General features: G+C 38.2%; 2 protein-coding genes across 6 annotated transcripts in view; both read left to right on the top strand.

The window, feature by feature from the left end:
- The window catches only part of myo1c (myosin IC), a 56,889-nt gene extending 39,077 nt beyond the window's left edge, over positions 1-17,812 (top strand). For all 5 annotated transcript variants that reach the window (XM_023351232.1, XM_005804512.2, XM_023351234.1 and 2 more), the window contains exons 6-32: positions 251-430; positions 1,812-1,910; positions 3,689-3,799; positions 4,460-4,531; positions 4,755-4,874; positions 5,630-5,703; positions 6,941-7,046; positions 7,903-7,983; positions 8,846-8,937; positions 9,079-9,173; positions 10,078-10,124; positions 10,209-10,289; positions 10,781-10,886; positions 12,276-12,393; positions 14,323-14,436; positions 14,561-14,637; positions 14,719-14,787; positions 14,894-14,978; positions 15,099-15,258; positions 15,704-15,787; positions 15,892-15,985; positions 16,063-16,118; positions 16,200-16,335; positions 16,436-16,506; positions 16,602-16,699; positions 17,305-17,404; positions 17,584-17,812. In XM_023351232.1, the coding sequence (XP_023207000.1) occupies positions 251-430; positions 1,812-1,910; positions 3,689-3,799; positions 4,460-4,531; positions 4,755-4,874; positions 5,630-5,703; positions 6,941-7,046; positions 7,903-7,983; positions 8,846-8,937; positions 9,079-9,173; positions 10,078-10,124; positions 10,209-10,289; positions 10,781-10,886; positions 12,276-12,393; positions 14,323-14,436; positions 14,561-14,637; positions 14,719-14,787; positions 14,894-14,978; positions 15,099-15,258; positions 15,704-15,787; positions 15,892-15,985; positions 16,063-16,118; positions 16,200-16,335; positions 16,436-16,506; positions 16,602-16,699; positions 17,305-17,404; positions 17,584-17,610 (2,553 nt within the window). In that variant the 3' untranslated portion in view covers positions 17,611-17,812. The remainder of the gene's footprint in view (positions 1-250; positions 431-1,811; positions 1,911-3,688; positions 3,800-4,459; positions 4,532-4,754; positions 4,875-5,629; positions 5,704-6,940; positions 7,047-7,902; positions 7,984-8,845; positions 8,938-9,078; positions 9,174-10,077; positions 10,125-10,208; positions 10,290-10,780; positions 10,887-12,275; positions 12,394-14,322; positions 14,437-14,560; positions 14,638-14,718; positions 14,788-14,893; positions 14,979-15,098; positions 15,259-15,703; positions 15,788-15,891; positions 15,986-16,062; positions 16,119-16,199; positions 16,336-16,435; positions 16,507-16,601; positions 16,700-17,304; positions 17,405-17,583) is intronic.
- Positions 17,813-22,591: 4,779 nt separating this feature from the next.
- Positions 22,592-26,843, top strand: part of LOC102222878 (large neutral amino acids transporter small subunit 4-like) — a 28,446-nt gene continuing 24,194 nt past the window's right edge. Inside the window, exons 1-2 of the mRNA XM_005804548.2 lie at positions 22,592-22,812; positions 25,528-25,743. Of these exons, the coding sequence (XP_005804605.1) occupies positions 25,584-25,743 (160 nt within the window). The 5' untranslated portion in view covers positions 22,592-22,812; positions 25,528-25,583. The remainder of the gene's footprint in view (positions 22,813-25,527; positions 25,744-26,843) is intronic.

The raw sequence follows: 26,843 nt of genomic DNA, 5'->3' as shown, positions 1-26,843 counted from the left end.
AACAAGCAGACAAAAGTCTCCAAAATCCAATGAAATTTATAAAGAAATTGAAAATATGTTGAGGATTAAGAAGTTATAACACATCTAATCCACACCTCCCCTTTTTTATGAGTGCACTATATATTTAATGGACAACAAAATCCCTCTGGAACCTGCATGTTTTATTACACCTCAGTACCCCAGCCTTACCCAATCCTCCTTCTCCTCGTCTTCTTCCCACCGCCGTCCCTGGCCTCTGTCCCGTCGACAGGGGGCTCCGGTCGGCGGCCACATCATCAACTACCTACTGGAGAAGTCCCGGGTGGTCCACCAGAACCACGGGGAGAGAAACTTCCACATTTTCTATCAGATGATAGAAGGAGGCGAAGAAGACCTGCTGCGACGGCTTGGCCTGGAGAGGAACACCCAGCAGTATCAGTACCTGGTTAAGGTGAGGGTGGGACAAACGCATTGATGTTCCTCCACTCACTGTTTCCACTTTGAAACAACATGGTGGCAGCTTGATGGTTTTCTTTAACAGGGAGTTAATTGATAGATGGATGGAGGCAAAAACAAACAAAACAAAACCAGCTGGAGGCTTCAAAAGACTTAAAACTGAGGTTACATGCTAGTAGAACACAAACCCTGGTTAGGAGAGCCTAGTCAAAGTCCAAACATAAGTCTAATTGAGACTGAGCAAATAAAAATGGGCAATAATTCTTTGCTAAGAAGCACAATGTCAGTTGAGATGTTTTCCAAAACACTAAAGTCTTTACAATGGCTCAGAGAAAATAGATTTTAAAAAACTTTTGTGAGATTATAAATTACTGAAAGGCTTGTTGTTGTAACAACCTTCCAGACCTCTCAGGTCTTCTGGTTCTGGTTTGCTCTGTATCCCCAGAACCGGAACCAAACATGGAGAAGCAGCATTCAGGTTTTATGCTCCACTAATCTGGAAAATACTTCTAGAAAACTGTTAAACAGCCAAAACACAGAGTTCCTTTAAATCAAGGCTAACAACCTATCTGTTTAAAGTTGTCTTTGATTCATAATTAGTAGAATGTCGATCAATGTATTGATTATTCCTGATGATTTGAGAAAATGCAATGTTTATTACTTATTTCATAATTGGTTAAAGTTCATGTTTTTATGGTGTAAAGCACTTGGAACTGCCTTGTTGCTGAAACGAGCTGTAAAAATAAACTTAACTCAACTTGCAGACAAAAATGGTTCTACTTAGTACTGGGTCATACAGACTAGCAAATACTATTTTACAATTATGCATTACTTTGTCACATTAAATCCCAATGAAACAGATGCAAGTTTGTGGTTATAACCTGACAAAAAGTGAAAAAGTTAAAGGGGTAATGACACTATTTGAAGGTTGTGCCATTCTTGTGAAACAGCTTTAGCTATTAGAGCAAAATGTACTTCAGTGGCCCTGTTTGGTCCAACCTGCCTGAAGCTTTTGGTCTGTCCTGAACGCCTGCCTCTGTGTCCCAGTGGACGGCCAAGTTAATAGGCTCAGAGCGAGCAATGCTCAGAGCAGCGTAAGGGCTTTCCTCAGAGGACAAATCTTTCCTAAGGGACTTGCTGAACACTCCTTTTCACACAAACTCCATCACCTTCCAAACCAAAGCACCTTCCACATGTGTTTGTCTAAGTAGGCGTTTATATTGCATACACAAAGGTGTTTAGCTGTAAACAGCTGTTTGCGCGTCACCTGCTCTGTGAATTTCTGCCTTACATGTTTGTTTCATGGTTGAAAAAATATGAACTCTGCTTCATTTGGCTTCCAAATTTGAGCTTAACTTGTCCGATGCGTCCCACAGGGCAACTGTCCCAAAGTGAGCTCCATCAACGACCGCAGCGACTGGAAGGTGGTGAGAAAAGCCCTGACTGTCATTGGCTTCAATGACGATGAAGTGGAGGTAAGAAACAAACAATGTAATTATGGTGAGAATAAAGTCAGAGACTTTTTAGCCTTCGCTTTTATGCATCAGAACACAAACTACAATCTGGTTCTTAATGGGTATTAAATTTAAGGATATGCAACCTCAGGTCAGCCATAATTTATGACATGATAACAGAAGCTCAACTGAAATGCTTAATGATTGCATATTTGTGCATTTTATGTTATGTGTTGTAGTTTTTGAGGTTGTATTTGCCTTGCATTAATTTGTGTTAAGGACCAAATCATATCTTGTCTCATAGAAAGAAACCCAGGAACTGAAAGACATTCCAGTTGCCCTTTATTTCGCCTCTTCCTCATTTATTTGTGTTTCGACTGTGGGTAGAGTTGGTGTTCCTGTGAAAAAGTCTGAATCGTCTTTTTCTTTAACTGCTGCTTAATTGATATCAGAACAACAGAACCTTAGGAGGTTTGAACTTAAAGTTGCTGTTTATGCTGATGACCTAGTTATTTTTATTTTCAGTCACAAAATTTTGTTGTGTTGTGTCATTACTTATCCGGTGTGTCACAATGTTTAGCAACTACTCAGACCCTATAGCAACTTTCTATTTAAAAAGTTACAAATCTAGCAACGTCTTTCTGTTATTGGAAGGTTTTATGGCGAAATGAAAGCAGTTCTGCCGCTGCGCTCTGTCCTGTGCGATTACAGAGTTCTGCTGTGAACCTCTCTCACTTCATAAGTACTGCAGTCAGTCTTGCATCGGAGTCCATCCTACAGCATTCAGATATTAATCTGAGTGGAGGAGACCCATCCAACTCTGAGTCCACTTTGCAAATAAATCACACATGCAGAGAAACGCTACTGATAAAAGTTCACTATCTTAACTCCTGACTCGCCACCAGGGCTGCGTGTCGTACTGTGTGATGAAAAGCCGATCCGTTTTAAACAAATCGGAGAACTTAACAGCTTAGGCACGATTCAACCTAATGATGCCAGGCCTGAGACGGTTTTAGGCAAATGAATGCGGAACTAAACAAATTAACAGAAATGTCAAAAAGTTGCACAGAATGACAAAGATAGAAGCCTAACTAAGATATAGACAGTTTATCAGGTGGTTAATGGCACTTTTATTTGGACTTTTCTAAATCTCATAGAATTCAAAATACTTTAAATCACCTGAATGCAGAAATTAGAAACATTTTCTTAAAATGAATGAATTAAATTTGACTTATATATGTCACAGTTTTTATATTTGGTCACCAGAGATTGTAGAATCTCATTTTATGGTTTAGTAGAGGTTTTGCCATTTTTAGTCCATAAGAATGTTTTGAATAAATATATTGTAAGAAATACAGAAAACAATATTAACCTATAATAACTTTTAACCATTATATTAACTTAGGTGGAGCTCTCAGTGCTTTTAAGGCCATTTTTGCCTCTATATGGATGACAGAACGGCGTGTAGCTGTTGTTATGTAGTCATAAGTCACTTTCGCTGGGCTTGGGAGTCTTCTTACACGTTTGTGAGTAAGGGCTTGCTCCTAAAGCTCCTTTGGAGCTCCCACTCTCAGAGAGAGCAGCAGGTGTGAGTGTGTGCGGGTTGCTACATTCCCAGGACTCTCCGATCTTTGTCCAGTTTTTAATCAAAGTGGGGCTTATCAGTTGAGCCGCTTGTAAAAATGGCTCTGATCTTACCGCGCCGCCGTCTCTTATCCTCTCACCTTTGTTCCCTTCGTGTCCTTCTGCAGCTCATCTTTTTCACTGCATCATCCTTAATGCTTTTTTATTCTGTGCAGGAGCTGCTGAACATAATCGCCAGTGTGCTTCACCTCGGCAATGTGCAATACAGTGAGGAAGAAGGCTACGCTCACATTACGTCAGATACGCAGATCAAGTACCTGGCCAGGGTAAGACTACGCCGAGCCGGTTCATGAACACTCCAGATCAAACAATAAGATTTTAATAAGTGTATAAAAAATTCTTATGAGGAAATGAAAATAAAGTAGGCACAATAGGAAGGCATTCAGATTATGACACATACACACATGTAGTGATGACGTGCTGAAGGTGGAGTGTCGGAATAGTAGCAGCTTCTTAAAGAGACAGAGGACAATTTATAGGAGTCAAATGTCTTTTAAGTTATGCTTTATATATACAGCATTCTTATAACAACTGAAGGTTGCATAGGTACTTGATTTTGCTACAAAATGGGACTATGTGCTAAAAATACATGATAACTTTATGTATTTTCTGTCACATACTCATTTTATGTATTATGTTTCATTGTTTGCGCCTCGACCGGTGCTAACAAATTATTTCCTCTCTTTATCTCTCGACTCCAAATCTGAATCAACAGACAATAAAACAGATCATCTCTGTCCCTCAGTTCATTTTCACCTCTGTTTTTGCTGGCCCCACCAACCACAGACATAATAAGCAGGCAGCAGAGAAACCTCTCTGGCTGCAGACTGGTGTGACGCCTGTCTGTTTTCTGGAAGAGGTGGATTTGTCACTGGTTTTACTAGTGGTGTGTGTGTGTGTGTGCTAATGTTGTTGTGCTTTTCCAGTTGTTGGGGGTGAATGGTACGGTGCTGACAGAGGCACTCACACATAAGAAGATAATTGCCAAGGGAGAGGAGGTAGGTTTGGATACACACTGTCACTGTGTGATAAGAACTTGTATACAAAGCTTTCCTGTCTGTGTAATGTCTGCTGTGGTTAGAAATAATAATATTGTTACATGTGTAAGTGTCCCAGCTCAGCTTTGAGTTACTGTCACCCTGTGTGTGTGCCTGTGCGGTCGTGTGTGTGCGTGTGTGTGTGTGTGTGTGTGTGTGTGTGTGTGTGTGTGTGTGTATGCAGCTCGTGAGCCCTCTGAACCTGGAGCAGGCGTCGTCGGCTCGGGATGCTCTGTCCAAGGCGGTGTACGGACGCACCTTCACCTGGCTGGTCAACAAAATCAACACCTCGCTGACATACACGGTATAAACTCACTGACCAAACAGTGCTTGCTGCAAGGATCATCTTTATTCTGTAGCTAGATGGCGCCACCTTGTGGCCACAACTTAAATATATTCTATAGATAAAGGGCTGCTTTTTGATTATCATTTATAGCCAGACTACTTAAATCCAGAGGTGGGTGAGAGCCCCAGAACTATGGATAAGGAAAAGCAGCACTACTTAAAGATGTACCTGTCCTAGATATTACTCAAGTAAGAGAGTGAAAAAGTATTTTGTAAAAAGGTTTCTCAAGTACTGATCAAAACATCAGTCATTTAATATTTAAAAGTTACATCATGAGGTGGACTAAAATTTCAAGTTATGTAGAAATCTTGGGAATGAAAATAATTCATGTACTTATGTAATTACAAAATAAAATCATGCAAAGTATAATATAAAACATATGAAACTTTTAAATTACGAGGTGAATCTTTTTAAAAACAATCTTCATTCAGTGAAGCTGCTCTACTTTTGGGTAGAGTAAGCCAGAATTTTTACTCAATTAAGAGTAGCGATACTTCATGATAAAATTACAAAAGTAAAAGTAGGAAGTTCAACATAGTAAAAATATTCCTAAAATTTTTTATTTTTTCCAAAAAGTTACTCAAATACATGTAAATAACCAGCTACTTCCCTACTATGCATGAATCTCATTGATAATAATACAATATTAGTTACATGGATGTTCTCAGGGGTTTTAGTACCAAATATGATTTTTTTCTCTGCCTCTCCAACAGGATGAATCTCATAAGAACTCATCTGTTATCGGTCTGTTGGACATCTATGGCTTTGAGGTTTTCCAGCACAACAGGTAAAGATAGTTCCATGTTTTCTTTGTTTTAGCATTACGTTTTAAATTAACACTTTCAGATGTATCTACTAAAAGCTTCTCTAAAATGTACAGTAAAATAATTTTTTCCTGGTTTCTTTTTTTCCCTTTGATTAATGTTTTAATTGGTTTGAGGTTCTTAAACACTTCAGTGTGAAAAACATAAAAGAGAGGAAATCAGAAAGAGGGCAAACACTTTTTCACTCCACTCTAACAAATTTGATTCCTTGGAAAAGTGTTAATATATCCATCACCTTATAACCACAAGATAAAATATATATTGTTGAGATTTGCTGTGATGGACAAACACAAATTTGTCCACAATTTTACATTTGAAAGAGAGTAATGCTGCCACTACTATGTATATTTAAGGCTTTTGTCCTGTTGAAACCTGAGCAGTTTCTAACAGGTTTTATTTCAGGATTTTTCTACATTTAGCCCCACTCACCTTTCTGTCAATTTTGACAATTAATTGATTAATAAGATAAAAAACGTGGCTCATTTTGCAGATTTTTAATTTAATCACTTAAGCTTATTTTATACAATGTTATAAATGCATAAAACTACAAATAAAGAAATAATTCAGTTTCTTTTTAATTACAAAATTTAACATTTTGTTGCATGTGGAGCAAAGAATGCATCTGCAGCTAAAGAAAATTTAACACCAACATGTGAAAAGCTCAGCCCTTTCTGCTTAGCTTAATGTCAATACAGTGTATGGGCAATTTATAAAAATTAAATGATGAATAATTGAATATAAAAAAGGTCCTAAGATTTTTTTTGTACAGAAATTGAACCAGGTGAAGCTAAAACTACACCACTTGAGGAGTTTCAGGTAAAATAGATTTACAAACAAAGAATGTTTTTTATTTTAAATGCAAACTGTATATCTAGTTTGTACAGTTTGGGCTTAATTACTGCTCTTAATATGTTGTTCTTTGAGAAATTGGCCTTTTTCTGAGTCTTTATGCTCTTGTTGACAATTGTTTCAATATTCATGATTATTTTCAGCCCTAGTTCCTTGGTATTGTTTGTGGTTATAATGTGACAAAATGTGGAAAACCTTTTAAGTCCTGGTTGATTTTCTTCGTGCAGCGAGTGTCTCTGGTCCTTAAACATTTTTAAAAATTAACCTGCAGAACTGTCCGACATATTGACGTTCATTTTACGTTTTGCTCAATCAGATCATCTGATCCTCCTGATTTTCTCTGTTCGGCAGCTTTGAGCAGTTTTGCATCAACTACTGCAACGAGAAGCTGCAGCAGCTCTTCATCGAGCTCACCCTGAAGTCAGAGCAGGAGGAGTACGAAGCTGAAGGCATCACAGTCAGTAGCTTCTCTGCCCATACACTCACACCCACTGTTCACCCAATCTCCACAGAATAATGTGAAAATGTGACTCACTACCTTGACCTGTGTAATATTTCCAGTAGGAAAAAGCTGATCACCTTCTATCATCACTGTTAAATTTTCTCAGTCTGGGTTTGAACTTTGCAGCGTTCTCCTAATGGGATCCATCAGTATTGAGTGCATATATTTTTAGAAAGAATCTGCCCCATGAATAGTTGAATTCCCACATGCTGGACTGTTTGGTAATTCATTCTCAGGTAAAACCTCCTGAGGAGATTTCATATCAGAACAGTCTTGTAATGAAAGCCGATCCCAGTGATGTGTCTCCTTTTTCTTTCTCTCCTCTTCTGTCTTTCCCTGTTTCTGCCTTTGTAAAGTGTTGTTTTGCCCGGTCAGAACAAAGACCTCTTGGTTTCAGTCTAATGTAAATGTGTCAAGAGCAAACAAGTTGTGGGAGAATCTTGGCTTTGCCTCTCAAAGAGCCCATTATGATGCGTCATGACAAACGTGGGTTGCTCCCTCTGGTGTCTCTGTGGAAAAGATGCGACTCTCGAAGCTAACATGAGCTAATGGTGCCTGTGGAACATTTCTGAGTGTGTGTGTGTCTCTGTGTGTGTGTGTTCACATATATGTAGGTGCAGGGTGTGTCTGTGTGCCAGGATTCCTGGCATTCTCTGAATCTTTAAAACTGTGAACTATGAAAAGCTGCTACCAGCTGTTCCTCTTTAGAGGAGCTCCAGTTTTATATCAGTGTTCGCTTTTTGTCCCCCATGACCTTTCCAACAATCAGTTAATTTTTGCTGCTCTCACATAATGATTTGTGTGTTTGCAGTGGGAGCCGGTCCAGTATTTCAACAACAAGATCATCTGTGACCTGGTGGAGGAGAAGTTCAAAGGCATCATCTCCATCCTGGTGAGGCCAAACACATAATTTAAACTTTGCCTTTTCACTAATTCAAACACTGCAAGTTTGAAGCTTTTATCTCAACAAATGAAAAAGGCTTCATACTCCTGACCTCTGAGGACTATATGATGCTTCACAGTATGTTTTACATGGTGGAAATTGGCTATAGCAACATCAAGAACTTAGTTCTCTGTCATTATTTGCCAACATAAAATCTCTTCAATAAATAAGTATGTAATGGAGCACAAGTCAAAATGATATCTGATCATTTTGCATTATTTAGTCATTTTATGTTAAGCACAATTGAGATTTTTTTTAAGTACATTGGCAAATTTAAGACTTGAAGTTCACTCTTTGAAGCTCCTTTTAGCAGGTAGAAAGTTGTAGTTTTATATTTCCATTACAGTTGTGACTCATTTAAATTATAATTTTGATTAAGATGTTTTATGAATGCAAAATGTGTTTTTTTTAAATTAATTTTCCTTTAACTTGATTTACCCAACTCAAAAAAATGTATTTCAATTGAAAAGAAATCCCCAAAACACTCTGATAAGCTGAACTCTTCTTACACATTAAAGATCTAAATGTAAAATATGTATATATTATTATTATAAATTATTTAGCTTTCACCATACTTTAGCTTTCAATTAAAAGTTTCATGTTTCATAAGCTCATCATTCTCTCAACATTCAGAATGTCAGAAACTTTTCTGCTTTGTGTCTGTCAGGTATAAATTAGTGTTTCAGCCTGATAATACAGTGTACACAAATATATTATTATTCATAATAATAGCAGAGCTGAACATCCAGTAAACAGAAATGTAAATTTAGTTTTTCTCCTCTGAGATCTTAACCCTGTCCTCTCATTACAGGATGAGGAATGTCTGAGACCTGGAGATGCCAGTGACTTCACCTTCTTGGAGAAGCTGGAGGACACATTGGGGGGACACCCGCACTTCGTCACGTCAGTCTGACACTCATTCAACCCAAGTTTGGTCTCAGATTAGAAAACATGAGCTGCTAGGTCACTTCAAGGTGACTTAAGAAGTGTCATTAATGTGGCTGATTATCCTCACTCTGTGTGTGTGTGTGTGTGTCCCTTCAGTCACAAGCTGGCGGACGGAAAGACCAGGAAGGTGATGGGCCGAGAGGAATTCAGGCTGCTGCACTATGCTGGGGAGGTCAACTATAATGTTAACGGTGTGTGTACTTTCTGAATGGATTGTTTTATCAAAATAAATGGATTCCTGCTTTGATAAACATACTGTATTTACATTTTCATCAAAACTTATACGGGGAGTTTCTTAAAGAGACAAAGGCCAATTTCAGGGTGTCTAGTTGGGAAGTCAAATTTCTTCTAAGTTATGTGTGATAAAACTCAGAAATGATGAAGTTGTCATACAAATATGGTAACATACACGTTACAAGATTATGCTTCAAAATGGCACCAGATGCCTGGTAAATGCATAGTACTGCCCTAATAATAGCAATTCATATTATCCCAAATTATGAAGGATAAATTACAGATGACTGAAATTATTTCCTTCTGCCAAATTCCAGAATAATACATCAGGTAATTGTACAGTCAATCATTTATTGCTTTTTTCTGTTTAAATAGTTGAAACATACAATTTTTTATTGTTTGGTAGCGCTGCCTCTGAGCTATACAAGTTAGGTAAAACATTGCTGGGATCTTGGCTCATTCCTGCTGATAGAACTGATGTTTATTTTTCTAACTGAGATTATGACTTTGTGATGGTCTCTGTAAATTGTTGCCTCTTTGTAAACACTTTGACTGTATGTTTAGGGTCATTGTCCACTTGAAAGACCCATTTGAATGTGAGCTTTAACTTCTCGATTGATGTGTTGAGATGTTGCTTCAATATTTTTGCAAAATTGTATTTCGTCATGATGCCATTTATTTTAGGAAGTATACCAGTTTCTCCTGCACAAAGCATCCTGTAATTATTAGAGACTTTAGAAGATGAGTTCAGTTTTTATCCATCAACATATGTGACCTTCTACTGTAGTGTAGGAAGTAGGGAGAGAAGCTGGTACGAGTTGTTTTGTGATTAGATGAATGAAACTTTCTTTTTTTCTTTAGGATTTTTGGACAAAAACAACGATCTTCTCTTCAGGAATTTAAAAGAGGTTAGAAACTGACTGAATAAAGAACAATGCATTTTCCTGTTTGTTTTTACAGCTTGAGGTGAGTCAATGTGTTTGTATCTGCAGGTTATGTGCATGTCTGAGAACAAGATTCTGACGCAGTGTTTTGACCGAGACGAGCTGAGTGACAAGAAACGTCCTGACACGGTGAGCTATCCTCTACCCTGCATCTGTGTTTGTGCTCTCATGAGGTTTCTCTGCTGGTTTTGAGTGAATGATTTGGTTTTGGTTGAATGCTTCTCAGCATAGTTTCCCACAGCACAATAAACAGCCGTGTGTTTCCCTCTCTGATGCTAAGTGGGCTGTTTGATGGGGATTCTCCTCAGCTGCCTTCGCACTGAGGAATGCCCAGCACGCACACACACACGCAGGGGTGCACACGCACACACACACACACACACACATAATGATGCATGACACTGTCACAAGCTGGTAAGTTAGCATCCCAGTCCTCCACAGTGATCCCAGTGTCCAGTCGCATCGACCATCGCTGTGCTAACATCGTCCTCCTCAGCGCGACCTAAGCTGCTGCTCGCCTCTTTGTCGTTTCCAGCTCTTCTCTGTTGCCAGTCGCCTTCCCGTCCATCCCTTCCTAACATTCTTGAATCTTTTTTATTTGTCTGTGTCTGCCCCTTCAGGCAGCCACCCAGTTCAAAGCCAGTCTGGCGAAACTCATGGATATCCTTATGTCCAAGGAGCCGTCGTACGTCCGCTGCATCAAGCCCAATGACTCCAAACAAGCAAGTAGGGTGTTAATCCTTTCGTCTTTTTATTATTTACTGATGTATAATGTAGTGAATTACTGCATTTATGTTGCCTTTTTGCTCTTTAGTTGGTTTTAAAATAAAGATGTGGCACTGAAAGTGAAAGTAGAATTATATTTTTTGGATGTAGAAATTTAAAAAAAATAAAGCTTTGCATTATTGTCTTAACATCTAGTTAGACGTTTATTCAGAGATGCATCGATCAGAAATTTGTGACCAGTTTTCTGACTCTGCTCGTCTCGCCAATTCTGATTTTCTTTTTATGAAATTATATAAATAGTAATTAATTGGTTACAGCAGCTGCAGAGATGACAATATGATAATGTGCTACAGGTCAGAAACTGTAAAACTGTTTTTTACTCTTAAAACAATTATAAAGTGATTAGATATTATATTTTTAAATTTAACATTAACTAAAAAAATGACTAGTTACGAAAATACAAGCCTTTGTGTGTAATTTGTAGCGAATGAAGATGCTGAGCTTAAGTAAAATTTCCAGAAGACTGCCAACATTTCCAAATTCAGCATGTTCTAAAACGATAGTTTTCTGCTCTTGATTTTGCCTACATGCCATGGTAATTTCATTGAAAGTTTTCCTCTCTCTCACTCTCTTACATCCTGAATTATAATTATATTTAGAAATATTAGCATATTCTTCATTACTTTTATCCATGTGTCTAAGAGACACTGTGAAAGGTCAAAAGAGGTTTCAGGTTTCAGACCCTTGACGTGGTAAACAAAAACTGTTGCAGCAGCACAGTCCATGATCTCAGCAGAAAAACATTTATCATGTAAAAGTACAAGGTAATCCATTATAGCGGCTTGTGACTCCTTGTTTTATTGTGAAAATGTGGCATGATGTATTGCGTAGATATTATGCATTCACAGATCACACAAAAAGATCTACTTTTAGCCGGTCATCAAACAACTTTTAGTGCATCTATACAATTCATCTTTTTTCATGCAGCTATGTTTTTCCAAAATTGTAGAAATTGAATTTTTTATTTAATATTCGGATTAGTGAAGTCAAATGACATCAGTAGCGCTGAAATCATTCTTTAAAACGTGTGAGAGTTTTAAGACGTTTTTGTAAACGCCACTGAAGCAGATCTGGTCCTTGTGATGATGCAGATCTTACCAGTACCAACCCAAACAGTCCGATTTCTGCTGCATCAGGAGAGACAGTATGAAGTTCTGTGTGGCTGCCTTTGTTTTTCTCCACACTTGGCCCTTTGTTGTTTCCACACTGTCCCTCTGTCCTCTGTTACTCCTACTGCTGCTGCTTACCATCTACGTACTCCTCTCCCTGCTTCATGTTGACCAGCTGGCTGATTCATTTCTGCCTCTCTCTCTCTCTCCTCTGTTGCAGGTCGGTTTGACGAGGTGCTGATCCGTCACCAGGTCAAGTATCTGGGACTGATGGAGAACCTGAGGGTGAGGAGGGCTGGATTCGCTTACAGGCGGCGCTATGAGATCTTCCTACAGAGGTGATCAGCCACTCTTTTTTTTTTTCTTTTTCTTTTTAATGAAGACACACCAGGAAAACATTTCTGCATGCAGCTCTCACTTTCTCCCTCAGATAAAGTGATGGATGCTCAATCTATCAGCATCTATGCCTTGATGGCTAGTTTGCTTCTCAGTTACTCTGACAGTTCACTACTGTCAGACTTATTCCTGAAAGAATAATTTAAAGGAAGCATGTTATGCAAAAATTCATATTTGAATGTTTTTATACTTGTATTTGGATCTCAACTGCTTCTAAAAAAATCCCAAGTGTTTCAACAAAAAAAAAGAAAAAAAAATTAACTGTTTTTGGGAGTAAGTTTATTTATTTTTTGGTATCTGAAAAATAAGCCCTTTCAAAAAACCTTTGTACTGTACTGTTACCTAGCAACCCCAGCTGAGCCCATCCCGTCCCACAAGAGGCCCTAAAACAGCTCATTCTGAAAGCAGATCAAAATAGGCAGAACTGACCAAATTAAAATCTCAATATCCAAGAATAATTTTGTGCAAAAAATTAAATAAACATTTTGTATATCATAACTACGGTGGCCGACAGGTGCAAATGCGCAGCAAAAGAGAAAACATGCAAACAAAAAAGAAGACACCCCCGAATGAAATGCAGCAAATAAAAAGAGAGACGCAAACACCCCCGAATGAAATGCAGCAAACAAAAAGAGAGACGCAAACACCCCCGAATGAAATGCAGCAAATAAAAAGAGAGACGCAAACACCCCCGAATGAAATGCAGCAAACAAAAAGTGTTGAAAACGGAAGTGCTCCAGACCACTAGGGGGAGTCAAAGAAAATAGTATTCATTTCTATGGGACCAGATGCAAGATTCTTCTTCTTCTTCTTCTTCTTCTTCTTGGTATTTATTGGCGGTTGGCAACAAACTTACAGTAGCATTACCGCCACTTACCAGTATGGAGTGTGGTTCGAGATGGTCTATAAACTTTCACTTTCTACCTTTTCCCTCCATTAACTCCTGATTAAACATACCCCCACACATACACACCTGCTTATATTATCCAACTTGCTTATAACTTTATATACCCCTCTTTGATATTCTTTACACATTCACACCCAACTTGCTCTACTCATATCCTATGAAATAGCTTTGTTTTTTTAAGATACCGAATAATTATTTGAATATGTCTACTCCCGAAATCTCTCCTCAAAAATTCTATTAAATTAAACCTTTCTTTAATACCTACACACTCTCTCAGCATGCATCTTCTCTCTTCTTCATACTTACAACACTCTAAAATAACATGCTCTATTGTTTCAGACTTCTCACAATAATCACACTTTCCAGATGCAAGATTCAGAGAGATACCTTTACTTTCTTTCAAATTTCTTTCTCTGAATCTTGCATCTGGTCCCATAGAAATGAATACTATTTTCTTTGACTCCCCCTAGTGGTCTGGAGCACTTCCGTTTTCAACACTTTTTGTTTGCTGCATTTCATTCGGGGGTGTTTGCGTCTCTCTTTTTATTTGCTGCATTTCATTCGGGGGTGTTTGCGTCTCTCTTTTTATTTGCTGCATTTCATTCGGGGGTGTTTGCGTCTCTCTTTTTATTTGCTGCATTTCATTCGGGGGTGTTTGCGTCTCTCTTTTTGTTTGCTGCATTTCATTCGGGGGTGTTTGCGTCTCTCTTTTTGTTTGCTGCATTTCATTCGGGGGTGTCTTCTTTTTTGTTTGCATGTTTTCTCTTTTGCTGCGCATTTGCACCTGTCGGCCACCGTACATAACCTGTTCAAGGAAGCATAATAGGTCAGCTTTAAAGAACCTGCAGCCAACGAGATTTTTTAAAAAGCAAACTTTTACCATCACTGTGTCCTCTTCAACCTTTAAGCTTCATATCTGAACAACCATGCTGGTGTTTTGTGTGTTTTGCTTCTTTGTGTTTAGGTACAAGTCCCTGTGCCCAGAGACATGGCCTAACTGGAATGGAAAGCTGTCTGATGGTGTGTCCACACTTGTCAAACACATGGGATACAAGCCTGAGGAGTACAAACTGGGAAGGTGAGCTGCACAGAAATCTGTGAAAGAGGTTACTGTTAGCACCTGAACTTTGTGTGTGTTGTTACAAAGTGATCTGGTTATTCATGTAGAGTAAAAAGTAACATTTAATTTCTAAACGCAATAGATCCAAAATCTTCATCCGCTTCCCAAAGACTTTGTTTGCCACCGAGGATGCGCTGGAGACCAGAAAACATGGCCTTGGTAAGAGTCAGGATATTCTGTCGAGATTGATCAACTTTTCAGTTTTAATTTATTTCTTTAAATCTCTTTTCTGCCTTACAGCGACCAAGCTACAGGCGGGATGGAAAGGCTATTGCCAGAAGACCAAATTCCAAAAACTAAGGACCTCAGGTCAGGAAGCCACCATTTCTGCATGTCTTATGTGCATTTAGCATTTCACATTAAACAACAGTTAAATGTCATTGGTCCAATGAATTTATTTTTCTGTCCCAACCAGCCATTGCGATCCAGGCTTGGTGGCGGGGCGTCCTGGCGAGGAGGAAGGCCCAGCGCCGGCGACAGGCAGCCAACACTATACGCAGGTATGAGACTATACAGCAGTATGTCAGGATATAAGAAAAGGTGTAAGGAAGATAAATACTTATTTTAAAGCCATCTTCTTACTTAGACTGATTATAGCATGATTTCCTCATTTTCTTCAGGTTTATCAAAGGCTTCATCTACCGACACAAAGAACGCTGTCCAGAGAACGAGTATTTCCTGGACTACGTGCGTTATTCCTTCCTCATGAATCTGCACAGGAACCTTCCCAAGAACGTCCTCGACAAAAGCTGGCCCGCACCTCCGGCTGCTCTGACTGAGGTGGGAATCTGGATTTGTTTAACTACAGACATTCTTAATTTAATATAGATAGCACGCTTGAGTTAATCATTTCTTTACATCTTAAATAAAGAGAAAGCACTAACCAATAAACTTAGTAAAGGAAAACTTACTGACTCTTATAAATCAGATACAGTGCCTCACACAAATCTTTATACCCTTTGAACTGTTTCACTTTTGTGATGTTATAGCTACTAACCTACCAAAACATGGCCAACTAAAAAGAACATTGTAAGAAAAACATTATTCCAAGAACCAGCCAAGTTATAGAGTGCACTACTTTGTGTTAAGTCTATCACATAAATTCTTAATAAAATACAGTGGAGTCTGTGTATGTAATGTGACGAAATGTGAATGATTATGGGAGGTGAATTCTTTTACACGGCACTTATATGCAATGTTGTGAAAACCTTGACTGTTTCTTAAGGCATCAGAGCTTCTGCGCAAGATGTGCATGCAGAACATGGTGTGGAGTTACTGCAAGAAGATCAGCTCTGAGTGGAAACACCAGGTGAGAAATGTCACCAGTCAAAACCTTCGCTTTAGAATCTATACTTTGTATTTGCTGCTCTTTGAATTTGCTTCATTATTCATCTCTGGTTTGTATATAATTAGATGGAACAGAAAATGATTGCAAGCGAGCTCTTCAAGGACAAGAAGGACAACTACCCACAGAGTGTTCCCAAGCTATTTGTTGGCACAAGACTCAGTAAGACTTCAACGTTCAGACGATGCCAATTTTTATCCAGTATTTAATCTAATTCTGCTTTTTCTGTTGCTGCTCAGATGGAGAGGATATCAACCCCAAAGCAATACAAGCTCTGGGCAGTGAGAAGATGAAGGTTAGTGTAGCCTTTATATTTTTTTTTCATACTGCTGAAGCGTTCTGCTTTTATGCTGACGTGTCTCTGCTGTAATCTCAGTACGCAGTGCCGGTCACCAAGTATGACAGGAAGGGCTACAAGTCTCGGTCCCGGCAGCTGCTCCTCACTTCCAACAGTGCCATCATCGTCGAGGAGGGCAAACTCAAACAGCGCATCGATTACGGAACCCTGAAAGGTGAGAAATGCCTCTAAAGAGAAATAAATCAGAGGGAATAGATGGAAAATGATCAAACTGAACTAGGATCTGATTTATTGTCATTATTGTTGTGTCTCAGGCATCTCAGTCAGCTCTCTCAGTGATGGCTTGTTTGTTCTGCATGTGCCCAGTGAGGACAACAAACAAAAGGTGAGACCAAAGACGAGTCACAAAAGCTTCCTGAGAACGTTTCTCATTTCATTTGTGTGAAAATGCTAAATGTGTGTGTGCCTGTTTACACCCAGGGGGACGTGGTTTTGCAGAGCGACCATGTGATCGAGACCCTGACTAAGATCGCCATCTGTGCCGACAAAATCAACAGCATCAACATCAACCAGGGCAGGTGAGAGTCAGAACAGACACAGCAGAACTAACTTTAAATGTGTGTTCACAACAAGCATTGATCATCTATGAATTGATAGTTTAAGTTCCATAAGAAAATCAAAAAATGGCCATTGTCAATCTTGGAGTTCCTCAGATTGATGATGCAAAAATCCACGTCATTGCAAAAATGTTAACAATATTACCAGTTAAATTGGGGTTTTTTTGTTGTTGTTTTTCTGTGTTTAACTTATGTGAGAATTGTCCAGTAAAGTATAATTTAGCTTTTATACCTTGACTTAACAATGGTTTACTTCTTGTGAAATGTTTGTGAGGTCCTACATCAAGCCTTCTGAATGTTTTCCTCTGATGAGAAATTAAAATAACTCCCTCTAGTGGTTGTAGGAGGATTTAAATTCTTCCAGTTTTAATATTATTAATTAATACCAAAGACGATCTATGAATATGTCACAAGTTTGATCACGCGTTTATTTTCCCGGAGTTTCACTTGTGACCAAATCGTGTGTTTGTGAATGTTTCCTGTATAGCAGTAGAGAAAATAAATTGTAAATTTGCTCTCTCTGTTTCCTGTTGTAACTCCGTTTATCATCTGTTTTGCTCCTGCAGTATAAAGTTTACAGCAGGTAATGGGAAAGAAGGGATTATAGACTTCACGCCCGGGTCAGAACTACACGTGGAAAAGGCAAAGAACGGACACTTGTCTGTGGTGAGAGAGGAATTTTCTTTTCAGTTTACATCCCATTATAGAAGTATGACAGTCTGATGTTTCAAGAAAAGTACTCTGAGCTGCAGAGTACTTTTTTTCCCCAGCTGCATCCGACTCTTAGTTGCTGCAGAATCTTTATTCACATCCTGCTGAGCTTTGACTTCGTTTTTGTTCCCCAGACGGCTCCGAGACTGAACTCCAGATGATGGCCACCCTGACCGGACGTAGCAGGAACCCCCTAAGCTCCTCATCCTCCAATCACACGAATGCAGACCTCGCCCTGCCTTAGCCAATCAGACGCCACTTGTCTCTACATTTGCGGGCTTGTGCATACAATTAAAATTTTAAACCAAAAAACAGATAAAAATCTAGCTAAACTAATTGATATATTTATGTTTATATATAATGTTTTTGAGATTAATACTTTTGCTGTTTGAATATTCTGATTTTATATATATATATATATATATGTATATGTATAAGGCCAAGGAATAACAAATATTTCTGGTGCATTTTTCTTGCACCTTGCCTGCTTATTGTGCTTTATTCAGGAGCGAGAATACAGTGAGCGACAGACCAAGGAGAACAGTTTCTGGAGAAGATCAGAGTAACCTGTTGCTGTTTTTATTATTTGCTTTCTAATTCTAATTTGCTTAATTTCTGCTTTTCTGGGCAAGATGACATGTTATGAAGGTGCACAGATCAAGGCTGGAAGCATGGAGAGCGGGTGAGGAAGGGCAAAGTGGTGAGGAAAAGAAATTCATCAGTAGGCCTAGAACACAGAAACAGCTGCTGTAGTTTGCTGAAAGAGCTGCATGAAGATGACCAAAGTAAGTGAGATGTGGATAAGAGAACGGTGGAAAAAAAACACGATAAAGCACAGCCATGTTTTACCTTGCAGCCTGGTTTTTATTGTCATTGGTTAATTTCTTCATAACAGTTCATCAGTTGTTTTAACAACTCTGAAAACTCTTGCACTCATCAGAGAAGAGATTTGTTCTCACAAAGTTATTATTTGACTGAAAGTTAAATTGCAGCTTCAGTCTCGCTGTCCTCCTTATCCCCAATGCCTGAACTGGTCTAATGGAAACATCTGGCTGGAGTCTGAGCAACGTGTACAAACAGTAGCGATAATTAATTTCGACATATTTTCTTCTTGTGTATCTGTATTTCCAGAAACAGGCTCATTTCTGGCTCCAGGCTATATTTTGTAACTTTAGGGACTCTAACTTGTTAGCTAAACTTCTCACAAACAAACACCAAAAACACCAGTATGACAAGTGAAAGATATAGATATGTTGTAAAAATGTTTTATTTTTAAGGGATTAGTTTCACATTTTGGGTGAAGATTTGATAAAGCCACTCTGTCATAAAGAAGCTACATACTAGAGGTAGCTTCTCTACCCTAGCATAAATGTCTCTGTTAGCATCAAGCTCATCACTTACACAAATATTAACTAGAAAAGTTTTTATGACACAGCAGTCTGTTGAAGCCCAGCTGCTCTAGAGAGAAAAGAAATGAGAAGAAATACTGATGCCTTTAACATTAAAAATTCATAGCTTGGAGTTTTTGGTAGAGGATTTGTCTAGTTTTTAATCCCAGGCACCCAGAGGACCAGTTCTGCAACAACCAACGCTGCCTAACTCCAGCTCTCACCTCTTTTAGACCAAAGACTGGTGGTGAAAAACTTCACAAATCTCAGAGTATATACATAGCCTATATATATATATAAATATTTTACATTTTATCCAAAATTCACTCCATGAAAGACCTCTTGATCTGCATCATGGTTCTACGATATTAGACTGTGCCGCTGCACTTATTAGCCAAAGATCTGGTTGATTTCTTGTGATTCAGTGTTGTATGATTAATACGCTAAATTGTGTCTGTAATGAATGCCCTGTTTGTTTCTCTGTGGGGAGAGGTTTGTAGATGTACAGTTTGTGATGTCTGTTATAACTGAGCTGTTCAAGTAGAGAGAGGTTTGATGAGGGAGGGGAAAAAAAGCTTTTAATGGTGTTTAATGGAAACTTTGTGTTCATGTGCCTTCTTTTAGTCAGGCTGATAGAAATCCCTCTCTGACCGTCTGTGGTTTGCTCTTTTGTACAAGCTTTATTCAAACCAAGTCCAATTTTTGTTGATTTACAGATACACTCCTGCTTTCAGGCTCATTTTACTGTACAACCAATGTATAACTATGCCAACACACTAAATAATACTTATAATTTGAATAAATAAATTTAAAAAAATAATACTAGCTTGCGAGTGTTTGTTTGGGGATTTTTACTTACTTAGCCATTTGAGTTTTTAAAAATTGGGAGCTTAGTGAAACTGTTTAATGACAATAGTTTAGTTTCTAAGACTGAGACACCATTGCAGTTCAAAATCTAATTATATGGTTCTTTGGGCTTCCCACAATGACTCTTAATCAGGGGTCCCCAAACTTTCTCCTGTGAGGGCCACATAACTTGTCCCTTCTCTGATGGGGGGCCGGGGTCAGTTTGTAACAGAAAAAGTGTGACGATTGTAAGAGTGCTAAACATAAAAATGTATTGTTTTTCAGAAACCACAATCAAATAACCTTTTCTGGATTCTTCAGAGAACAAAAGTCAGGAAATAACACTATTTATGAAATAAATAATAACCAAATAACACTGGGTTCTCCACATAAAAAAACGGTTAGGGTCAATTATATGCATGTATAAAATAGTTACTAACTAGTAGTTAATAATAAATAAAGTTCATTACTAAGGAACATTTATTTTATTGCAAAAGTCCAACTTATCAAATAAAAATGCACATATATGAAAATACTCTGGTATTGTTCAGGGGGCCGGACCAAATGTGGAGGCGGGCCGCATCTGGCCCGCGGGCCGTAGTTTGGGGACCACTGCTCTTAATGTATTGGCTAAAAAGTGCAGAATAAATATATATTTTTTAAAAATCTAGATATAACAAATGCAGATTTTACCAGGTTTTCTTTTAGTATTTCCCATATAAATCTTCCTTTGAATTTGCAGTAATATTTTTTTTCTCCTTATCAAGTTATTTTAGAAGAAAATGTGCCAGTTATCTTTATAAGATTTTATGTTTTTCTGTGTTTTAAAACCCCCGAAACCGAAAAACATTTAAGCCATTTAAAAAGACCACAATTTTCTTGTAATAAACATATAACATTTTGAAAAAGTTAAAAGTTGTAGAAGTAAAAAGTTGTGTTTTCACAAAAGGGTCATAACATTTCAATGCTCTTAATGACTTTTATTTAACTGGACTGGAGCAAAATCTGCTTCTTGGTTTGTAGAGGCTGCAGACCCCTGTCCTATAGGCTGGATGGGCTGAAAGGTCAGTCAGGTTCCCTGCTGCCCTTGTCAACAGAAAACAGTGGGCATGTACTCAGCACAAGGGGGCGCCAAATCATTTCATCACGAGAAAGGCAACGACAAAACTCCTTCCATCTCTTCCAAAAACATTGCTACACTGACTTTATCCAGAATCTTTGTTTTGATTCTGGACAAACTGTTATAACAGTGCTTATTGACAATAAATCTTATATAATTGGGCACCACTTAAGTGCAAATTGGGCACTTAAGTGGTGCCCAGTTTGCAAACTGTATGGTGCAAATTTTGTGCTGTCGTCCTGACAGGTGTTATCTTGCACTTCTGTAAACGTAACTTTAGTTTGGAAAGGTTCATCTGAAAAAATCAGAAGACTTGTGGAACAATGTCTGAAGGACGGACAATCCTTTAATTGAAACATTTTGCCATAAATCACAACATGAAACAGACCGAACTTTATACTTGCTTTAAAGCATGGTGACGGAGGAGTGATGATTTAGGGTTTTTAAATATTTTTACACCTATATAAAATCATATAAATTCTGATTAAATCAGATTGTTCTCACAGTTCAGTTAAGAGTGAACATTGTTATTATTCGCTGCTTCTGTAAAAGTCAATCCTTTTGCCAAAGGACTGACTTCCATCTGGTCATCAAAAAGATTCGTTAATTTTTCATGATGTCCAAAAAGGTAAAATCTTATAATTAAAGAGATTTTAGTTTGTTTTACAATGCATAACAAAATATATACAAATAAACACAATTCAGACTATAAGATTGTCTTACACTGCCAGCAAAAGCATTCACACCAAATTAACTGTTTCTGATTTTGTCATGTTCATTCTACAACTTTCAGAAAACTGATTGGGATTTTATGTGACAGATCAATCTATTGGTACAAAATAAAATTTGATTTTATTTATAAAAAAAGTAAAATTCTGAAAAATGTGGCAACCATTTGTTTCCCTCTCTTTCATTATGTGTAAAACTAATACAAACACACCAAAAAAAAACTCCAACCGTGGTTGTGGTTGCAAAAAATTGTGGTCCTACAAATGACTGACATTTTTTTTAGATTCTAAATATAAAAAAAATAACATTGAAAGACACAATTTTTTCCACTTTGCAAGTATGTGGTAGTTGGCGTTCTCCCGCATAATCCCTCTAAAATACGCTGCAGTTCTTGATTGTAAAAATACATCAAGGGTGTTGATATTTTTGCAAGGTGTTCCAGTATTGAATGTCCTGTTTATTAATAAGTAGCCACTAGATGTCGCCCTTCCTGTCCCAAAGTCTTCACCCCCTCTTCTCTTCCAGTCGGAACATGTGAACCCTGATTTCTAGGAACTACACTTTTGGTATGAAGAAGCGATGTAAACAGGGTGTCAACTCACACGACTAAGGGAGTATTAGCAGCAGCACAGGGAAGTGTTTACAAGTGTCGGAATAAACAAAAATTATACAAACCATATTGAATGCTTAAAGTATGAAAATAAAAATAAGCAAAGTAGATGTAAAGTTAGCTGCAGAATCCATAGATTAAAGAAGTCACTTTTGTGAAATAGAAGAACTTTGTTTATCTTGGTGTGTTTAATAATCAGCCATCTTTGTTGAAGTTTTCAGATTTGGTAAATATTTTTTTAAAATATAGGGTATAATTTTTTGCTTTGATTTAAAAGTTGTTTTGGTTCGGATAATTATCCCTGCATCCAGTCATTCTCAAAAAAAAAAAAAAAAAAAAAAAAAACGTTTCTCCATGCTAAACAAAAACATTGGGAAACACCGCACCTATGTAATATGGTTGGTTGAGGGTGGTCTCTCAGCTTAGCCACGGACCAATACGAAGGCTCGGTTGTTTGTGCGGTGCCGCTGCAGCTGATATAAAAACAGCAGCAATGAAAGAAGAACCAAATTTACAGAAACCAAGTGAGAGAAGAAAAGCGAGCAGACATCCCCGCAGGTGACTGTCCATCCCTGCTTAGTCTGTTTGTCAGCGAGGGACGCCTGGAGCCGCGGAGACAGAGCTGAAGGAGCTGTCCCGCTTGTCCCAACCCGAGCATCCCCGCGCTCAGGTGAGGCTGTCCGCATTTACCGAATATGCTCCACACACACACACACACACGCACACACACACACACACAGCCCCGGCAGAAGAGTACAGGATGTCTCCTAATGCGGCTGGCTTTGAGAAAGCACAGTGTAATGAAATTAGAGGCATTTTGTGGCTTTCAGGTCACCTCTGAGTCGCTTCCTCTTCATCTCTGCTTCATGGTGACATTAAATGACGGCGCAACAGTCCGAAAACACTGTATACGAACTTCAGGACTGTTACTATTTGTCGGCAAAGACAGCTTCCGCTTTTTGGTCGTTAACGTTGTAACTATAAGAAAAAAATATATATTGCGGTAAAATTATCTCTCTGTCGCCATTTTTAGTTATATAGGCTGACAGATATCTGTGACTCTGGAAGTCAGACATTTTTCAGTGCTGCATTAAAGTTATTTGTTAAATGCAGAAGAAAGGGCGTATCGTGCATTTTAAAATTTAGTATGTAACTATGTATAATTTAAATTGGTTGTGTTTTGCTGCCCGTGATGAACTGTCTTTGTTCCAGGAGGAGGATGTTTTGCTCGCTGCTGTTGTTATCGCTGAACAGCTGAGCGCTTTAATTGCTCTGTCAAGACACAAAGAAATCCAGAAAAAGCTAATAAATGCTTTCACAATAAAAGCATCGAAATCAAATGAATAATTCCACGAACAATAACACGCAAATTAAAATGCATCTGATTCTTTTTAAGAGTCATACAATTTGGCGTCGAAGTTCAACACCATATATTTGTATTCACATTAGGAAATAATAAATGTGTTTTTCTGACATTAAAACTCCTCGGCGGAAGCGCTATGTTTGCGTCGTAGTTAACTTCACAGAGGAAGCGATGGATGGGTGTGATGGAGGAGAGGAAGGGGGGTTATTGTGCAGATGATTTCAGTCCAGTTTAGACCAGTTTCAAGGCAGCATTTCCTCCAGCTCTATATTCTTTAATTGTTCTCACAGCGATAAAGGGTATGCCAAATGAGAGTAAAATGGCGCCTTTGTTATTTTATATGTTGCTTATTGTTCACATGTGGGAGACGAAAAGTTACGTTTATGCAGAAACGCGCGCACACAAAGCGCGTACTAATTTTCTGCTAACAAAATGCTTTGTTGCAAACTGCACTATTTTTGTTTTTAATCATGAGCCTTACCTGTTAATGCAGTTAAACTACTGCTCACTTTACACCTACACACTGACTGCTGCGGCTGCCAGCATCTCTACAGCAGCGCTCGTGCACAACTACAGAGCAGTCTCGCGCCGTACCGGTTCGAACTGGCTTCAGCTCGCGCTGCATTCACGTTCAGTGCAGTTTCCAGTAAACAACACGTTTTCTCTTAAAGAAAAATAAAATCCCCTCCACTCAGTCGTTTTGTATTTTCTTTAACTGCACATACAAGTTTCACGCTTCGTGGATATAATATTGAAATAAAATGCGTTGACCTTTAAAGTGGGGTGTTTTTTTCATGACGGAATTACGGTGCCACCTTTTTAACCTAGCAGACCTCGAGAGCCGCTCTTTAACCGAGTACGGCTTCACTGATATGAAATGAGAAAGCTAATTCTGTACATGAGTGTTTGAAGCGTAGGAGCTAACTGTAGCAGTCTTTTTTTTTGTCAGGAAAACATCTCGATGCAATCTTTTCCTATCAGTCAAGAATGCAGCAACAGCCTCACGTGTAGTAACTTGAAGCCATGTCCTGAGCAGCCAATGAGCGAAGAGACCTTAAACTTTGCAGCCAATCAGAATATATGTGGGCGTAGTAATAAATATTTAAAGGTGGGGTTTGAGGCTTCAGTTGTTTGTTGTTCTCCACCATCATTACAGTGCTGGGAACAAAGAGTTGAACTTGGTAGTTGCATAAAAAGTCACCTGAAGGCTGTTGTTGTTCAGGCAGTTTTAAAACATGCAATATATTATTTAGTGAAAATAATCCAAGTATTTGTTCTATAAATCTTTTGAAAGAGGTCATCCTAAAAATCTTGACTTATTCCTCATTCTGATCCAAAACAGTTTTCCATTAAGAAATGAAGTTAAATTTGTTAATTTCATTATTAGCAAATTGCGTACTTCATGTAAGAAAACTTCAATGGATAATTTCTGCAGAAAGGAAGTTGGTTTGAGTTATTCTGGCTTAATCCGGGTGTCAATCTGTCAATTATAACACCCCAATTCAGTTTTTGGGAAAAATCTAAAATTACATTCAATTATATATACAATTTGCATATTTTTGTGACTACTTATTTCTTTAATTCAGAAAAATATTGAACTCCAAACATAAATGCGTTGATATGAGAGTGAATTAAATACAAAATGAAGGCAGATAGGGACAAAATGTGGATATGAATTTGCAAAGTTTGAAATTAATGCTATTGCTTCAAGAAACTTGCTTCAAATTCCAAATAATAAATAAATTAAGTCTCTTGATTCCAGTTACTCAGCTGGTCACTTAGGTTTGTTACAAATGAAGCCAAATTATATCTTTCCACTCCATAGTTGTCTTTTAAGGGCAGGGGAGAAAAACATTAAGAATGGGAATTACTGTAGCACAAACTGACAACCTAAAAAAACATGAATTCACCTGGTTTTAATAAGAAAAGGGAGATCAGAGCTTCTCTTGTCGACATTTTGACATATTTTAATGTGATTAAGACTCATCTTCTTCTCTGTCTATTCCCTTTCTTGTCTTTAAGGCACCTGCAGCCTCCCTTAGATCAGGTCCGGTCAGTGTGCCTCCAGGCTAGCAGAAATGGCTCCAACCCTCTCTACAGCTTTCAGACGCCGCTGGTGGATGGCCGTCACGGCGGTCATTGAAAACCTGCTCTTCTCTGCTGTGCTGCTCGGCTGGTCATCCCTGCTCATCATGCTGAAGTTTGAGGGCTTCTATTCCTACCTGTGCAAAGCTCCAGGTGTGTCTGTCTTTACCTGAGTTATCATTTATGACCAGTGGGTTAGATCGGTGCAAATGTCTGTCTTTCTTTGTTATGTCTAATGCAGTATTCTGAAGTAATCAGACTAATAAATGACATCGATTTTGGCTGTTTGTGATGCATTAGAAATCTACAGGCAGGGCTTTTTGTGTATTTTAATTGCTGCCAGCCTGTTTTCATCTTCTATCTTCCCAAAAAACACTGTCTGGACACTGCAAGTTATTTTTATGGAGCTTCAGGGTATGCACAAAGCAACAATGAGAAAACCATCCAAACAGGCCTGTTGCAACACCCTCTGTGTTGTGCTAGCTTGATGATTTCTGCAGGTTTTGGGGCAAACCACACCTATTTTTATGTAATTTTACCAGCAAGTATCCTGAGGTGTGATGAAATCAGATTTATCAGCAAACGTATGAGCACTCTTATTTATTTAACATGTTGAATTGTAATGAACTGCCTCTAAATAAGCTTAATATGGAGCTCTGAATGGTCAAACAAAACAAAAATAATTTCATTATCATTTCTTTCTGTCCCTTGCTCACCATGATCAAAGGATGTGTGGTGAGCTGCTGCACTCAGGGGGGCATTATTAGGCTTTAAAGGGGTTTTGTCTTGGTGTTTTTGTGCAAGTGCAACAGGATATAAAATAAAAGCTGGTCTATCTCCATCAACGACATGATCTCTGGCTTAGCAGATTTCTTTCACCCTCCTATTGTATTTTTGTGCATTTTCTTTTGTTTTGCAAAGGGAGAAAGATAGAAATGCAATCTGCTATTTGTGTGAAATAATTTATTTTTTCTCACCTGTCTGCGTGCATTATCTGATCTTTTGTCAGAGTTGTTATTTTTTCAATTACTAGCATAATATTTGATGAAGCAGAGTCCTAAATGTTTGAAATGTGATTCAAACTATTTACTGGGACAAAATAGCTCTTGTTTTGCACTAAAAGAGAACATTCAGATAAGTACTTTTACATTCTGTGAACAAAAGCCTATTTTTTGGAAGTAATGCTGTAGTTTTACACCAACTTCATTACACAGACCTTTGTCGAGGACCATATTCTATTAATCTAACATATA

The sequence above is a fragment of the Xiphophorus maculatus genome, chromosome 18, assembly GCF_002775205.1.
Source record: "Xiphophorus maculatus strain JP 163 A chromosome 18, X_maculatus-5.0-male, whole genome shotgun sequence".
Classification (NCBI taxonomy): domain Eukaryota; kingdom Metazoa; phylum Chordata; class Actinopteri; order Cyprinodontiformes; family Poeciliidae; genus Xiphophorus; species Xiphophorus maculatus.
The sequence above is the reverse complement of the archived record's forward strand: the minus strand, read 5'-3'. Positions and strand labels throughout refer to the sequence as shown.